We start from the raw sequence: 18133 nt of genomic DNA, 5'->3' as shown, positions 1-18133 counted from the left end.
TATGCATATCGAATAGTACAAGTTTATGTACCATCTTGGGAGAATTGAGAAGATAGTCACTCAAAATAATTTTCTAAGTCTGACAGATGAGAAATCTCGGCTGAGAATTGATTAGTAAGTGCAAACATTATCAGCTAATGGACTGAAAGTCTTCTTTCCTATATCTGTTATTTTTGCATATTTAACGACTCCAGTTTTAAACTCACTGAGGACAAAGACCAGTTCTTTCCAACTTTGTAACTCCTTTAAGGTATAGGATACTATGTTACACAGTTCAATTAAATAAACATTGTGTTTTACAAGTGGATTAAAACACACAGGCATGCATACATTGCCTAAACTATGTCCCCAATCTACCAACTCAATCTTTGGAGGTTGGGAGCAGGAATACTTTAAGAAAAATCTGTGTATATAGAAGTTTGAGTAACCAGAACTGAGGACCACTGAATTGAAATGAATTCCTATTCCTATCACTGGTTCCTCTAAATACAACCTGGCTGGCTCCATTATGTTCATTAAACCTTGTCTTTCAAATGCCTCTTTCTTCCCTTCTTTAAGTCAGCTTTATTCCTTTCAAAGATGTGTCATCATGATATCCTGAAGTTGGTATACTTTTGAAAATCAACCTTCTTCAGAATTATTTTTGCTGTCCTTTGACTGTCCCACATCTGTGTTACTTTACTTCATTCTCCCTTTCATTCTTAGAATAATTTCACTTATATGATGTACTTATAATAGGCAAATTCAGAAAATAAAATAGAGGTTACCAAGGAGTGGGGGAGGAAGGAAGAGGAAATTAATGCTTAACAGGTACAGAGTTCCTGTTGATATGATTTTTAAAAAGTTCTGGAATCAGATAGTGGTGATAGTTGCACAAAACTGAAAGTAATAATGCCACTGAACTGTACACTTAATACTAGTCAAAATGGTAATTTTTAAAAAGTTACTGAAATGATTTTCTTGACTTTCCTAAAGTAGCTTTTTTCTTTATAATAATTTCTATTAGAGGAAAATAAAATTTAAAAACACTGTCTATATCTTTTTTTTATATTCCTTAAATTTATGACTTTCACTTTCACTTTTTCCTTTCCTTTTTCTCTTTAATTTTTAGTAAAAATAAGATAAAATTTAATGTGGATACTCAGCATTTTCCATACTTCAAGCATGATTTGTAGATACATACACAAATAGATACTTCTAATGTACACATACATACATGTGTATATATACATACACATCCACTTTAAATGTCCTTGGACTCTTGAAATTCTTTGAAAATTTCACCAAAATTCTCAACTTCTTGTTTGTTCTTGTCTTTCATTTAAATATCAGTGAGTAAGACGACAAGCTTTATAGTGCAAATAACTTTTTATTCCAAGTTCTTTTCAGATGCCAAGTACTTAGAAAATAATAAAAAAAATGTCAATTTTAAAAGTTTACCCACACACAAGAAAAAAAATAGCCTAAAAGGAGGGAAGGATAAATACATCAAAAGGATCTCTAAAGAACTGGTATTACATAAGTTATAGGGCAGCTGAGAAATTATATTTTCAAAGGAAAAAATAGAGCAAAGTGGAAAGCTACAACTAAATTTATTATTTTTAGAGATGATATTTTTAAGTTTTAAATAAAATTAATAGGAGTAATTTGTCCTCATGAAGCCCTGGAAAAATCAGGGGAAATAAATTAGGAAATAAATTTAGTATATGGATAATTGAAAGATCCCATACACAAGGAACAAAAGTGTATAATATATGATGTGAAAAGGCAACTGAAGCAAAGATGACAAATGATTTAGAAAAAAATCTATTCCTAAATAAAGAGAAAAATGTGGAGTCGTATAAAAAAGCAGAAAGGATGTGTGGTAGTGAGTTTAAAAGTCAGTTTAGGAGTAAACCAGACTGGAATGCTAAATGCAAAGCGTTTTTCTAAGTTTGTTTGGACAATGTGTAGGCAACACTTTTCTTGGAAATAAAATCTGATTGGGGTTACAAGACAACAGAGGAATAATGTCAGTGACTTATCAGATGCAGAGAAGTATAAAGGAAGCAATATGAGCCAATCAGCAAGTGCAAGGCTGAGTACATAGGAGATGAATGCAATATCTCAAATTAGTTAATGGGGCAGCCATGTAAAGCAAATAAAGGAGGCAGAAGTCAAGCAAACTCTGTCAGCAGTTCAACTTAGTGGCACAAGGCAAGTAGAGATAGGTGGCAGAAGTGCTAAACAATCTGAACCTACTTATAATATTACAGGCATAGATTGGGAAGGGCAAGATCAGGCAGGCAGATGGCATAGGTCTGTGGTATAGGGGTATGGTAAGAGAGCTGATAAACAATGGAAGGCAGTTTAAAATGCTAAAATTGCAGATGGATATGGCAGTACTAGGCCATATGCTGATGGACAAAGCACCAGAGAATGCGAAATACAAATCAAATAGCAGATGAGTAAAGTGGAGCAAAAAAGTAAGAGAAAAAAAATTAAAGGTAGTCAAAGCAGGAAGATAGAATAGCAGAGAAACAATGACGGATCATCAGAAGCCGTTGGATAGGGTAGTGAATAGCTGTCAGCAGGGGGACAAAACACCATTCAGGAAAAAATGAGCCTGAGAGTGAAGCCATCTCCTGAATTTGGTGTCTTCCATCTAGGAAACACCGATAAACTGCGTATGAGAACCCACAAGAGAATAGTGCACAAATGGAAATAGCAGATGGATCTGAACTCTATTGCCCAGAGATACAGAATGGTCCTAGAACATAGATACATAACAATCCACAAGAAAATTAAACAGATGGGAAAAATAGGTCCAAGCATTTTTTATAATGGAGAAAAAAAAAAAAAAAACCAAAACACTAAAAATTATTAATCTGGAAATGATTGGCTGGGATTGAAGTCTTCGCTTACCCCTTTCTGGAGCCCACAAAATGGGAATGTTGGGAATTTCTGCAGCAGAAAAACAGAAGAGAAAAGGGATTTCTGACTCCCAGTTTGAGGAAAGCAGGTCAAATTTAGGGCCGTATGAACTGGTTCAGGGAAATAAGAACCAGCCTGAACCTTCTCCCTTCCTCAGAATCGTCATTTTCTGAGGTTTGGGAAAGGTTTACAAAGCCCTCACACCATCATTTCCCACGACCTCCCCTTTCACACTTACCTCCAGTGCAAACAGTTTCCAGCAAGGAGGTATTTGGGAAAATTCACTCCCATATTTACACCATGGCAAAATTTGAGGATGCCCAACTAATAGTATTTCCTGTGTAGGTCAAGTTTCTGCTTCAGTGGAATCCTTTCTACCCTTTGTGCATGAGCAGAGGGGATAAGTTACTAGAAACTACCTACCTTTTTGAAATTGGATGAGAAAGGACGCAGAGACAGTGATGCCAATAAATAAATAGTAATACTAGTAAATACCTTGGTGATCTCATCAATTGTCATGGATTTTAATTCCATTTAGATGTTGATAACTCTAAAAAATATCTCTAGTTCAGACTTCTCTGAACTCCAGATGCATATATTGAACTGCCAATTTAACATCTCTGCTTGGATACCTTAAAGACAGTTCAAGTTTTCCATGACCAAAGTAAAACTCTTGATCTTCCTCCTCAAATCTACTTTCCCACAATCTTCCCCATTTCAGTAAATGGTAACTCCATGCTTGCAATTGCCCAAATCAAAATCCTGGGTCTTATATGTGACTTCTCTCTTCCTCTTATTCCATCTGTTACCTTTACCTTCAAAATACATCAATAATACATTTCTCACTACCTCCACCTCTATCACTAATCTACGCCACTCTCATTTTTCACTTGGATTATATCAATAGTCTCCTTAATGGTTTCCCTGTTAAAATATGTAAGATCATGCCAGAGCTCTGCTCCAAACTCTCCATTATACTAACAGAGGCATACAGGTTCTACTTGATCCATGGCTTGCTTGCTCCCTCTCCTCCTTTAGGTGTTTGTTCAAATGTCACCTTATCCATGAAACCTTCCTTGATGGCCTTATTTAAAATTACAATCCTCTTTCCTGCCTGCACAACCTATCTACTTTTGCTGGTTTATTTTTATCCATAGTATTTATCGCTTATAATATTACACATTTTACTTGTTTACTTATATTTGTGCTACCCCACTGAAATGTAAATTCCATTGAGGCAGGAACTTTTGACTTCTTTGTTCATTGCTGCATCCCCAATATCTTGAACAGTGCCTGACTATATATATACACACACACACAGTAGGAATTCAGGACATATATGAGTCTGTGAAGTGTTAATTTCTTGTGGGACATCTCCTTTCTCTGTCTTAAATTCTCAGAGTATTCTTCTGAAAGCTCACATACTGTGAGTTTTTGATTAACAAAGTAAATCCTAGTACATTTTAGGATAGGAATGTCCTAAATAGGGGCTGGTAAACCATAGCTAAAGAGACAAATCCTGCCTGCTGCCTGTTTTATTGCATGGTTTGCAATCTAACAGTGATCTTTACATTTTTTAATAATTGAAAAAAATCAAAAGAAAAATAATATTTAATGATGTGGAAATTTTATGAAATCCAATTTCAGTGTCTATAAATAAAGTTTTATTGGGGCGCGGCAAAGCCCATTCATTTATATTGGCTTATGGTGGTTTTTGTACTACAGGGCTGGTGGCAGAGGTGAGTAGTTATGATAGATACCACATAGTCCACAAGCCTAAAATATTTACTATCTAGACCTCTAAAGAATAAGTTTGCTGATCCCTGTCCTAAGGTCTTTTTTGTTTAGAAGGCAAAGAGTAATAACTAAAGTTTGAACAAAGATAAACTAGAGCATTATTGTAAATACTGTTGCTCTTGTTGTTCGAGATATGCCTAGAAGGGAAGGTGCACTTATACTAGGGTTTGCTTGCAATATTATATTAAAGCAGCTGTCTCATTTATCTAAATATTATTTAATAGTGATGGTTATATTCATTCATCTATCTACCACACAGAGTAACCTCATATTAAGGGACAGGTACATCTTGAAAATGGCAAAAGGAGAGAAAATGAGAAAGTAAAGTAAAGAGGGCTCACGAATAGAATTCATATCAAAGTATCACATAATAAACTAAGTCTCTAAATACCCTGTTTAACAATAATCGGAAATTGGCATCACATGAACCTCTTTTGAACCTTACCAATTGGTTATACTACAGGGACCTCAAGACAATAGCAATCTCCTATACGAAATAGTCCTGAATCAGAGCAAGCAAGAGACACATATAAGACTCTATTATATTTACGCAATATTCAAAACTAACAGCTACCTTCTCCTCGGTTCAAATGCCTACATTTTGTGAAAAAGTGTTTTAAAGATTTGCGAAACCTTACTCAAAATCACCTCCTAATCAAAACTAACTTATGTTCTCAGTATACAAATTTTATCCTGAGAAATATTACATGAAAGGATTATAGCATATGCTGCAATCAAATATGTAAAGGGGTGAGGGGAAAACACCCTTAAATCATCTCGATGATACCTATCACTATAATGCCATTTTCAATCTTTGAAGAGTAGAGAAATTTATTTCCTCTTACATCAATCGGTCCTTCCAACACAATCAACTGCTTCTTCTGCAATGCTGCCTTTGATCTCTGGTCTCTCTCTCTCTCTACATGTGTGTGTCTCTCTCAGTGAAACTGACAACAGACTCCATACTTCCAACAGCTTTACTGCTTCTTTCTTCTTAGCAACTTTTGAAGAAATAGCTTCTTCCTGTAAATTCTCATCTGTGTGCCTGTCATTAATAATTATCTGAAATGGTTACTCCTTCCATTGAACATTTATCTTCCATTCTTAAGAGCAGCCATAGTCTTCCCAAGTTCCAATGTCAGGAAATAATACTTATCAAATTATTAGAATAATTCTAAGTAGTTTATTTTGGTATCTGAATCTACTTTCTAATTCCTTCTCAGTTTCCTTTTTTTTGGCAGGCAATAACATAGTTACAAATCTTCTGCCCTACTAATATGGTGATATTATTCTAAAGAGCTCAGAGGATTTAACACATATAAATCCATTTGTTGTCATTTTATTACATTTTGTGTGAAAGGCAACCTTATGTCCATTTTATAGATGGAGATCTAATATAGAAAGATTAATACATATTTTTGATTTCAGGAATATCCTGAATCTTCATTATTGCAACTGTATCTCTAGATAAATATACTTTTAGCACTTGTACTTGCAAAGTATTTAATGATATTTAGTTGTCAATGGCTTAGTATATATTTTATAAAACTAAAGTATCCTGGTATGCCCACCACTGTTCTTTTTATGAGAGTAGGCTTACAAGGGTGAGCTGAAAAATTAATTTCAAGATTTTATCATTCTGACAGATTTGAGGTAAAAATTATTCTTTAACATATTATCTTTGTTTCTTTTTATTTTCCTACAACTAACTATTGTATATTTCAGGTCCTATCTTACTTGATTTTTTCCCTCAGAGGAAAATTCTTTTAATATTTATTCAACTATTATCTACTTATTTATATTGCAGATAATAATGGCAAATATTTATGTCACAAATAAATATTGTTTTTAGTGTTTTACTTACATTTACTCACATAATATAACTACTCTGTGAGGTAAGTAGTCTTACTCTCTCCATTTTACACACAAGAAAACTGAGGTATAGGAAGTTAGGTAAAGTTGTGTAAGGTCACATACTAGTAACAAGTGGATATAGTATTCAAACCCAAGTAGTCTATGCTCTTAATCACTATATTATGCTGCCTCATAAGTAGTTATATGGGCAACATTACTTTTCTAGTAAGAGCATGACATAGAATTTATCATAAGTATATCCGTATGTTTACTAGTATGATCTCTCTTTCCTCGCAGGGGCCCTCCAAAAGCTGGTATGGTGTAGGCAAACGATTAAGAAATATACTTAAGGGAAAATGAAGACATCATTTTATTTATGGGTTCTTCATATACAAAAATTTGTTTTTGTCTTATGCTTAAAATTCCAAAAATCTGACCTTGAGAAACAATGTGCTTTTCCCTCTGCAGTGTGGCTATGTGAAATAGGAGAATTTCAACATAAGTTTTAAATGCAATGTCACTTATTGCCCTAATTAATTCATCTAAGTGGTTAATTTTGTACCTGTAACTTTTCCACTGGTACAATTATACCAAGGAGCTTCTATTTTTAATGCATAAATAAAACAGAGAGTGAATATCTTGGAAAGTCTGTGGAAAAAAATGAGTGCAAAAATAATAAAAAAGTGGACGTAAGGGGAAAATGTAATATTTATCTTCAAATATTAGAAGTGCTGTCATGTAAAAGAGGAATTGTCTTTTTTTTTTTTTTTTGGTGCATTACAAAGGGCAGATTAGTACCACTGAGTAGAAATTATAAGGCTTTAAGTTTCAGTTGGATTTTTCGACAGAGTTGTACAAGCACAAACTCTCAAAAGAAGTAGTAATTGTGATGTTCAGCCAAAGGTTGGATATGAAGAAAGGGGCGAGCTAGGACTTTGAACAGTGGTTTTTGAATTCTTCTCAAACTCATGATTTCTCTATTATATAGTTTGTAATTGTATATAAAACAGTAAGCTAACTCGAGATTCAACACTGACAAAATCTATGGTACAAAAATATTCCTTGTTTTGATTGTAAGATTAAGATTAACTAAAAAGGTTTCCAAACAACAAATCCACAAAATTGTAACTTGGTAGTTCATTGCAGTTTAAATTTTATATACAAATAATTGTGTAAATAGTCACTAGGTTGCAGATTATAACAGGACTTAAAAAACATCAAACAGGGCATAAAAAATAATCTTCAAAAAGAATGATGTTAGTCCAACTTGGGAGTGTATTGATATGCAAACTTTTGGATAAATGCCAATTCTCAAAAAGGTCTATTTTTAGAGAGCCTCGATGGCACGACTTCACTGTGTCTACTGGTTGATAGTAGACTTCTGAATTCTGGCTTCCAAGGAATCTCTGAATAATAACAGTTGCTGTTTTTCATCTCTACAGATGGTACTACTCTAGCTGTTCTAAGAAAGATTAAAATAACATAGGTTTAGTTTTTCCATCCTTCTATGTAAAGTGAATCCTCTCTCTAGCCAGGAAGATTTTCTTAATTTTATCTTTTTCTGTAGCTTAATATACATTTCCCCTTCTTCCTTACTCCTATCAGTAATGTCCTCTTCTCTCCTATTCTGAATCCTGTTTTTCTCCTTCAATTACAGCTTAAATTCTACTTGCGTAAAAATTTCCCTGATGACTTAGCACTCTCTTAATCTTTCTCTTTAAAGAAATCTTTTGGTCTGAATTTGCTGAACATTTCTGGTACTAGGTTTATACTGTTTTGATTTGTCAAGTGACTATTTTAGAAGTACATGTACTTTAAAATTCGCTCAATAAAGCCCAAGGTGCTTGATAAATACTTGTTACTGGAACAAAGACTATAAATGTTGTTTTTAGCAAACGGGAAGGTCATAAGCATGCTTTGAGTCATAAATTGTTTTACAAAGAACAATAATGCAAAATAATTATAAACGTCAACATAAAGTGGACTACTATTGAAAGCTACCCTGAATAGCACATATCTTAACTGTTTTGAGCCATATTACAAGAATTTTAAACTACGGAGGAACTAGAGACCTTAAACAAACTAATAGGTTCAGGTAAGATATCAAGAAGTTCTTAATGCAACTGCACTAATAATCCACATTCCTCATGTAGATTATAGAAATTCTTATTATTGTTCCTTTACCCCATGCTTTAACATAGGGAAATGCTGCTTACATCTTTATTTTTTTTAGATATTTTCACCAGCTATGTTAGTGGCTAACAATAGATACCAGAAATGCATTAGTTAATATCAGAAATATTTAGGATTGCTATGTCTAATTAGAGGTAATAGAAACATTAATTAGACAAGGAAGAAAAAGGTAAAGAAAAACTGAATGTTTACTGAGCATCTACATAGGTGAAGGTGCCAGGCATTATCCTAGTTCCTTTGCATGCATTTTCTCACTAGCTTAGATAACTTTGGATGTCAACTAATTAATCTGTGTCTCAGTATCTCCATCCTTAAAAAAGACATAACAATAGTACCTTATATGATTGTTTTGAAGACTAAAAGAATTAACATATACTTAAAACAGAACCTCAGAAATAGTAAGTGGTGTATAGTGTTACAGTTATTGGCTACGTTTATTCTCTCAATTATTAGAAAAAATAATCTTGAGAGATAGGCATTAGCTAATTTAGCAGATGAGAAAACTGAATTTTGAATAGATTAATTTGCCTTAATTTCATAGTCAGTGGTAGAGTCGGGATTCAAATTCAGGTTGGTCTGACTCTATAGTTTTAGAGTTTCCACTCCGTCATATTATATCCCAATATGTTTAGACAAAAATAAGACAGAAAGACATATTTCCCATGTCTAGGACTATTTCATAAAAATTATAGAAAGGGCTCCTTAAAATGGCATAAGATATAACCTTATCTGGCCATAGAGGAGTGATATATTTTATTCAATCTAGCTTAAAATATTTCAAGCATAAAGATTCCTTTTATTCTGCTTTGTTATTAATTTCCTGTTTCTGAGTTATCCTAATTATACAGAACAATTTTAAGATACTCAAAATCCTAGCTCAATATGGTTACTTTTAGCTTTACCATGTATAACAGGTATTTTAGTCAAAACAATCCTAGAACTATAAAATAAATATTCATAGAGCTCTAGAGTACCAATACATGCCAGGCTGTCAGGGAAGTAATCAATGTTTCTAGAGAAAACTGATATATATGAAAACAATTATAAAATTTAAATGATCTATGTTAGAGATCAAATTTTCTTCCAAAAACAGAAATTATTAAACATGGTGTTTTTGCTATGCTTCTACTATAATGTAGTAGAGTTTTTCTGATTGTTAAATTGTCAAGTGTTAACTTTTAGGTGAAGCTGTTAAATGTCAATTTTCACTGATTTTCACAAGAGTCACAAATTGAGAATCATTAACATATAGTCAGTAACTTAGGTCAATTATGTCTCCATCTTTTTACTTACACAGTGTTCTTGTTTTTGAAGCATTATAGTGTTAGAAAGAAAAATGGTTAATGATTGAATAAAATGATAACTGACTTACAGTACACTCACATCTAAAATTATGAAATATATAAACTTCAACAAATTGATTATAAATCAATTTTTTAAATAACTGTTTCTGTGCTTTTGTATTTCTTTGGAAAAAAAATTTCTAATAACTTAAGTGGAAACAACTTGTAGAAAAGCTTAGATAGTAATCCCTTTAAAGAAATGTAAATATAAACAGAACATAGCTTCTGGAATTCATCATCTTTTCCTAGAAATTCATCCTTTGTACCAGACTTTGAGTATTCTACCTTTTTGACATTAGCCATTTTGGTCAGATGTCTCTTCACTTCCATAATGAACCATGAGAATCTTTTAAAATGAATATCCCTTATATCAAATTTAGTGTCCTGAAACTTCTGCTATTCCTCCTTTTGCTTGATTATTTTATAATGACCAATTATATCAGGATACTTTTGTTAGGAGGCATTACTAAGAACCACAGTTTGAAAATCTTTTAAGAGTGAGATTTTACTTAATGTATAATAAAGTTATTAATTTGACTAATTTTAAAAGGTCAAAATATTATATATTATTTAAAATAAGAAATTTTTATTTTTGCCATGCTATACTGTCTGTTGAGACAATGGGCGATACATTTCATTATGGCAGAAAAGTGGTGGTTTTTTGCATCTTCCAAAATTACAAAATTTAAGAAATGAAACCCAACATAATTTCAGATTACTAAAGAACAAAGGTTTAAAAAAAAGTAAATAAAAAGTGTGAGTAAAGATAACTTACTGTCATCCAACAGACCAGGGGTTGGCAAACTTTTTCTGCAAAAAGTCAGATAGTAAAATATTTTAGGCTTTGCAGACAATATTGTTTTAGCTGCAACTATTCAACTCTGCCTTTGTAGCCACAGGTAATATGTAAATGAATTACTGTAGCTGTATTCGGATAAAACTTCCTCTATAGACACTGAAACTTGAATTTCAAATAATTTCATGTGTCATAAAATATACTCCTTTTGAATTTTTTCGGCCACTTAAAAATGCAAAATCCATTTTTGGCTCACAAGCAATGTGAAAAAAGATGTCAGTCTGGATTTGGCTGACAGGACATAATTTGCCAACCCCTGTGATAGAATAAAAGTTTTTTGAAGATAGGAACTACACCTTATTCATTTTTTAACTCTAGTATCCAGAATGGCATTGGATACATATTAAAGATTAAAAATACAAAATTGATGAATGAATGAGTGGATGAGACCTAGAATATATGCTAGGCTTTTATTTAACTCTTTAATTCAGATCAAAATAATACATTAGTAGACAACCCTTTATTCTGGTATAGCCTAGTACTCTAAAAGTACTGTTAAGTTATTTTTACCTTATAAATATTAAATGGTTTAATATTTCTAATTTATTATAACATATTATTAAACATTTCTTTGTTATTATATAGATTTGTTAATGCTCCTTAATCTTTTAGTTTCTTCTAGAATTTATATCTAAATGGTTTACACTTCACCTACTTATATGTTCTTAATTATACTTTTACTTTTTAAGACCAATAAAAGATACGTTAATACCTATTTTGGAAATACATCATTCCTAAGTGATAATGGGATAAGAAGAGATAATACTTAGTAAAGCAATGAGTTCTTATGTTTTATAGAATATTATAATTACTAGCATTTCACCAATGCCAACAGATTGTCTAATCTTTTTATAAGATCAGAGAAAATGCAATCTATTTTTTAGAAACAAAACTTCTCATATCTAAATAAAACTATAAAAAGTTGAAGAGTGTGAACTATTATGCTTTTATATGTAAGCTGACTATGGGATGAGCTATATAATTCTAAGACACAAGTCCTAAAAATAGAAACAACTTCATAATTTCAGAAAGTCAATTCTGATTTATTAGTTCCTACAATTCTGCCTTATTTCTATAAAATATGTAAACAGGATATAGTTCTCAAAACTTTCTATTCCTTTGTTTTTTCTCTTTTAAGTAGGTCTGGGAAGAAATCTATTAAACTTTTCGTTTTCTCTAGGGTTTATATCCATTGATAATTTTAGAATGTTTTATATCACTCATTCAAGTTGTCATTTCCCTTTCATTTTTTTCTAACACACTCATCCCACAAACAACTGTTCTTTCTGATTGTAGATCAAACTAATTATTGGAAATTACACACTGTAAAATATTAGTACCTTAAATGAGAAGTTTTATATTATTACCTTTATTGTTAATATTTGTTTTCTATTAATAATTTCTGAATGTATTTAAAAATATTTGAAACCCTAAGTTGAATATAGGTAAATGTGGTCTAGAAATAGTTTCTTCTCTTTTTTAAGCACAACTGTTTAAGACACACAAATTAAAGACAAATAATTATACTATTACACATTCGAAATTATATTTCTGGGTTCCTTGCTGACATTTACTGTTGTTTTTAGATGTTACAAGAATTGTAACTATTTAAGGGTGTAGAGAAAATGAGAAATTAGTAGAATTATTTCAGGGTGGCCCTACATTACTTTCATGTTTATTTAATTTTTCAAAAGCTTATCAGTCCTATGAACTTTTGCTATAGAAAATACCATATGTATTTATATGTGAGATATAAAGTGAATCTTTTAAAGATCAATAATTCACAATCAAGTAAATAAATCACCTGTTTTCAAAAATAGATATTAGAGAAGATATTTATGTATATTTTTCAGTCATTAAAAAAACCTCATACAATTTAGCCAGTTAGTTATAGGTATATATGAATGTAAGAATATAAGAACAACTCTAAGGTTTTCAGGTAACTGAATATCATCATCTAAGAATAAAGAGCTCAATTTCTGATATAATGAAACATACAAGGTTATAGAAAGAGATAGGTTATCGTCAATTAACAATGTCCCCAAAAAGGGGCAAGGTAGGATAAACAAATATTAGAATGGTTGAAATTCAAGATTTATATAGAGATGGAAAAGGTAAAATATGAAACTTACTATATCAAAATTAAAAATAATTTAACGAAATTGTGACGATTTCATGGATATAGTTTTTCTGCATCAACGGTCATATTTACTTATTTATTTAATTTTTACTATGGTGACATTCGTTAACAAAATCCAGTAAGTTTCAAGTGTACAATTTAACAGTAAGGCACTTGAAACTTACTGGATTTTGTGTGTTCACTGCCTATAGTTAGACATCTTTCTGTTACCACATATTAGTATAAGACTTTTTATTTATTTGGTAGTTACATGCAAAAAATACTACCAAATTTTTCCACTTGGCAGTTATGCAGCAACTAATGAAAAAATATTTACCCCTTATAAGTTAACCCTTACATAGCACTTACTAAAATGCCAGCAATATTTCTCATTGAATTCTCAGTCACCCTGGTAGATAAGTACTTTTGCTTCTCTAATTTTGTAGGAAACTGAGGCACAGAGCAGTTTAATGACTAGTCTATAATCATCTTGCTAGTAAGTAGCAGAGCCAGAATTCAAAGTTTTGAATTTTCAACCTAGCATTATTTACTTGAAACTCCACAGAATACCAAATTTTGTGATGTAAATTATTTTCCCACAAAAAAATAATATTGTTATCTGGTTATGAATGAATTCTATGGCAACTTTTTAAATACTTTCCAGATATAAAAATAAGTAATATGATGAAAATACCAAACCATCACAAAAAAAAGCAATATATAAACATAATTTAATTTACTTCAAAAACCTAACACAACACCCAACTCCAAAAATCAATGTCTTCACTTACGCAGGCAATTTTCTTACAAAACAAACAAAACACAAACACATCTTTACAGCAGATGGCTTCCCTCCAATTGTACTTTTTCAAGTTAGTCTCACCATTTAAAAGAAATGTAAAAATTGGCCAAAAGACCATTTCCCCTTAGGACCCAGAAACTAAAGAAATTATGTAAGGATGACTTTTTTTTCAAGGAGTTGAAGTTAACAATTTCTCAACACAATTCTTCTGATTAATTTAAAAGCAAAACCATTTTATTTGTAAACCTAATTATAATAATATCCAAAAAATTTCTGTCATAATTTTTACACTGAATAAAAAACATTTTACAACTTGTTTTAAAAGTCTGCATTTTCATATACTAGAACAGTATTTCTCAAAGTCTGGAAGTATGTTCTATGGGCCAGCAACATCTGCATCACCTGGGACTTTGTTAGAAATACAAATTCTTAGCACCGAGGGCAGATTTTACTGAATTAGAAATTGTGCATGAGGCCCAGCAATCTGTTTTAACGAGCCCTCTGACTGTGGTACTGGCTAAAGTCTGAAAAGGACAGTATTTATTTAATAGGTGCAGAACAAAAGTATCTTGCTGTTAATAAGATAGTAGATACAATAGCGCACTAATCTGAAAATAGAAGGACATGGGTCACAATAAATTGACATTTAGCCAAGAAACACTTTTTTGAGAGGTAAAGGAAACAATGTCACTAGTGGTAATATAAGTTTGCATATGACTCTGAAAGTGGCACCTGGTTTATAGCTTCCTTATAAAGAAAGGATTTTCCCCCGTATTGATGAGCACTTTCCTTAATTTCTCCCCTTGTGCAATGGTTGAAGTGAATATTGTGGCATGAAGCCTAAACAATAATTCTGCTTTTTGACTTATTAAATGCTGAATTTAAATTTGCATTGAAAACGATGGAATAAAGAACCCTTTCTTATCAAAAGGACTGGAAAGCTGGTATAAATATTCTATTGCCTCCACAATGCAATGTGAGAGGGGGTTCGGCAGCTCCATCCTCCACACCAGCATCCTGATATGCCACAAAGCTCCACGTTTCTCTGTACTTCAGATAAAGGCATTAACAAACAAGCTACAGCTAAGCATCACTGATTTCAATGGTATCTAAATAAAAAACTTTTATTTAAAAAAAAAATTATGTTGCAGTCATCCTACTGTGTTTTGAGACCAGAGACAAGGGTATCTTAAGAAAAGAGAAATCAGATATATTTTGAATTATACTAACAAAGTACATCAGCTGAGACGCTACGCTAAGATTTCCTCATATTATGTCATTTCTAGTTTAAGTCCAAAGGAAAAAAGTCAAGAAACATTTTTTTAGAAAATTTTTTTCCACGGCGAATTTTTCATATTCTTAGAATTACAAGTTCCTGTTCTGCTTAGTGGAATTACAAAAATAATATAAAAATATTAAAAGTATTAAAAATAACATGAATAGCTTACTCCTTGAATATGAAAAGGCATATTCTATCTCACCTCTGGAGTGACATCTCGTGGTGCGAACCCTGTTCCTCCAGTTGTTAATATCAAATTAAGTTCCTTTTCATCACACCAATCTATCAGGGTTTCCTGAAAGAAAACAGATATATTTTGAATTATACTAACAAAGTACATCAGCCCAGATGCCACGCTAAGATTTCCTCATATTATGTCATAAAATGTCACATGCAGAAGGACTTTCCTGCTTATTCAAAACATCTACTTACTCAAATACTTCACATACAGTGTTACAGATTGTTTCAACAATCAACATGAAAATTTTGAAGCACAATTCATGGAACAATTCTACTGCTAATCAAAACACACTAGTTTGGGGTATTTATTTTACTCACTGAAAATAAAGATGCATCAAATTCTTGAAAGTAAATGAAACACAGGAAATCCCATGGTTTATAATTAATATTTGTTATGTACTTATATGGTATATCTGAAGTTCTTTTCAACCATTCAAAATATATTCAGGTTAAAAAAACAGTACTATCTAAGTGTTAATTATATAATCTCATTATTAAAAACTATACCAACCCTGCCAGGTAACTAACTATTCATACTTCAATTTTATATTTAAAGAAACAGACTCATTCATTTTTTTCATTAATAGATTCTGAGAGATCAAGAAACTTACTTGTTCATAGGCTCACAAACTAAAAGTAGAAAAAATTAGAATTCAAACCAGATCTGTGGGATCCTCAACATATACGTTCCCCTATATTCTGCCCGTGACTGAGTCAATGTTTTCTGCTAAGTTTTAAGTTGTTTAAGAGAGTGTTACATTTTTTTCAGAATTTATTTAACATGCATGCCTTAAAAGGAATACGTATTCGTTCAAATGTTTTTCCACAACAACACTATACACAGAAATGAGAATTATATAACATAAAATTTTGGAGTTGGTAGAAACATTAGAAGACTTGCCTCTTCATTTTCCAGGTAAGACAAGTGAAGTACAAAAGGGTCAAATAATCTACTCAAAGTTATCCATTTGTGTGTAAAGCAGAATTAAGATCTCTCTCTCTCTCTCTGCTTATACTATTGATAATTCTATTCACATAATACTATAAATTTAGCTATTTATTAAAAAGAACTATTAAGTGCTCATTTAAGTTTTAATCAAATACTTGCTTTGGTATTATATAATTTCATTATCTTTTTACAATTCAGGTCCAAAATTTATTAATACAATTATATTATTTATGCTGATAACTAGATGTTAAATACACGTAGTAGGCTAATACCTAGATGTAAAACACAATGCCCTCAGTTCTCAAATTCATCAGTGACACAAAATGTAGGCTAATTAGTTAGAAGGACAAATTCAAGATCTAAAAGTGATTTTTCCCCTATCCTTGCACATTTTTATGTCATCCTAGTAACACAGGAATGGAAAGCCCAAAGCTCCACAAGAAGGGGATTTTCCTTCTACTAGGATTAATTAATGGCAACAAACTATTTTTAAGATATAAACTGTAGTCTACTGAGAAACTGACTGAAGAGCTTGCGTCCCTGATATAGTTATAATTTTGTTCTGAGGGAAGCTTACACACAGAACACAAAATCAAAGAGTATTACAATAAAGGTTATTATAAGGTGTTTTCACAAACCAAACTTAAAATTTGTCTTATGCTTCTATTTAAAAGGTAGAAAAGTGTAAATACTTATTATTCTAAACGGTTATTATTTCTAGTCTATAAAAAAACCAGTTGATGTCACAACTCAGCAATGAGATTAACTGACCTTGTCATCCCACTAATGGATTCTAGAACCCTTTAGATTTCTTTGCAACATTCCTAAGTACACCAGTACTAGGGTGTCTGTGTTACAGTTTTCTCATCTCCGACCATACTTCATTTACATCAGATCTTGATAAAAAATGATATGACACTAAAGTATCAACAAAATATCCAAGGACACAAAATATCTATTATTGTCAATTTTCAATATTGTCAATACCAAGAGGGTATTCAAACTTTTCAAATTTCAAGAAACTAATAATGAGTTAAAATAGTCACTTTATACTGAAGAATGCCACTATTTGAAATAGGCAAAACTTCCTTATAACATAATTCATTCAGTGATTAAGTAAACATTTACTGAGTACCTATAACATGTATTTCATGTTGAGCCTAAATGAATGAATGAATGAATGAATGAATGAATGAATAAAGATGGACCCTGGTTTCAAAGAGTTCACAGTCAAGTAATGGTTCTCAGCTTTGATTATACACTGAGATCACTTGTGGAGCTTGAAAAAAATACTGATCCTTAGGTGCCATCTCTGGGGTGTAACCTGGGAATTAGAATTTTTAAAAGCTTTCCAAGGTAATTTAAAAATGTACAGATTTCTTTCATATAAGTAATATTTGATATCTTGAGCTCAATTAGGGATTGTTCAAGTACTTGGGAAATAATAGTTTGTTGTCCAAAGTAGTTGTGTGATGTGCAACAGTATTTCATCCAAGTAAAAATTTTAATAAGGTTCTGGATTTTTAAGACAAAATAGCAATCCTATTATTCACTCAGTTGATTTCCAAAACATAAGGATTCTTCCTCAACCACCAATATAATATATAATACAAATATTCTAGGCACCTAATAGTCAAATAATTATTTAACAAGAAAATATTTCAGGGCATGCTTTCATTCAAGTACGGGATGCCAAGATCATAAGGCACAGTCCTCTGTCTCAAGTTGTGTAGAGGAGCTGAATCGACAGCTGTCTAGAACATTTCTACTAAAAGTATGATCTGAAGA

At 31.7% G+C, this 18133-nt stretch overlaps 1 protein-coding gene across 29 annotated transcripts in view; it reads right to left on the bottom strand.

The window, feature by feature from the left end:
- The window catches only part of GPHN (gephyrin), a 399765-nt gene that overhangs the window by 234952 nt on the left and 146680 nt on the right, over positions 1-18133 (bottom strand). For 15 of the 29 annotated variants that reach the window (XM_036238699.1, XM_016131232.2, XM_016131231.2 and 12 more), the window contains 2 exons: positions 15359-15451; positions 2905-2943 (listed from right to left, as the gene is read on the bottom strand). In XM_036238699.1, coding sequence (XP_036094592.1) covers positions 2905-2943; positions 15359-15451 — 132 coding nt within the window. The remainder of the gene's footprint in view (positions 1-2904; positions 2944-15358; positions 15452-18133) is intronic. The other 14 variants (XM_016131243.2, XM_016131241.2, XM_016131237.2 and 11 more) reach the window with 1 other exon arrangement.

Source organism: Rousettus aegyptiacus, unplaced genomic scaffold (assembly GCF_014176215.1).
Source record: "Rousettus aegyptiacus isolate mRouAeg1 unplaced genomic scaffold, mRouAeg1.p scaffold_m13_p_3, whole genome shotgun sequence".
In the NCBI taxonomy this organism is placed as follows: Eukaryota; Metazoa; Chordata; class Mammalia; order Chiroptera; family Pteropodidae; genus Rousettus; species Rousettus aegyptiacus.
The sequence above is the reverse complement of the archived record's forward strand: the minus strand, read 5'-3'. Positions and strand labels throughout refer to the sequence as shown.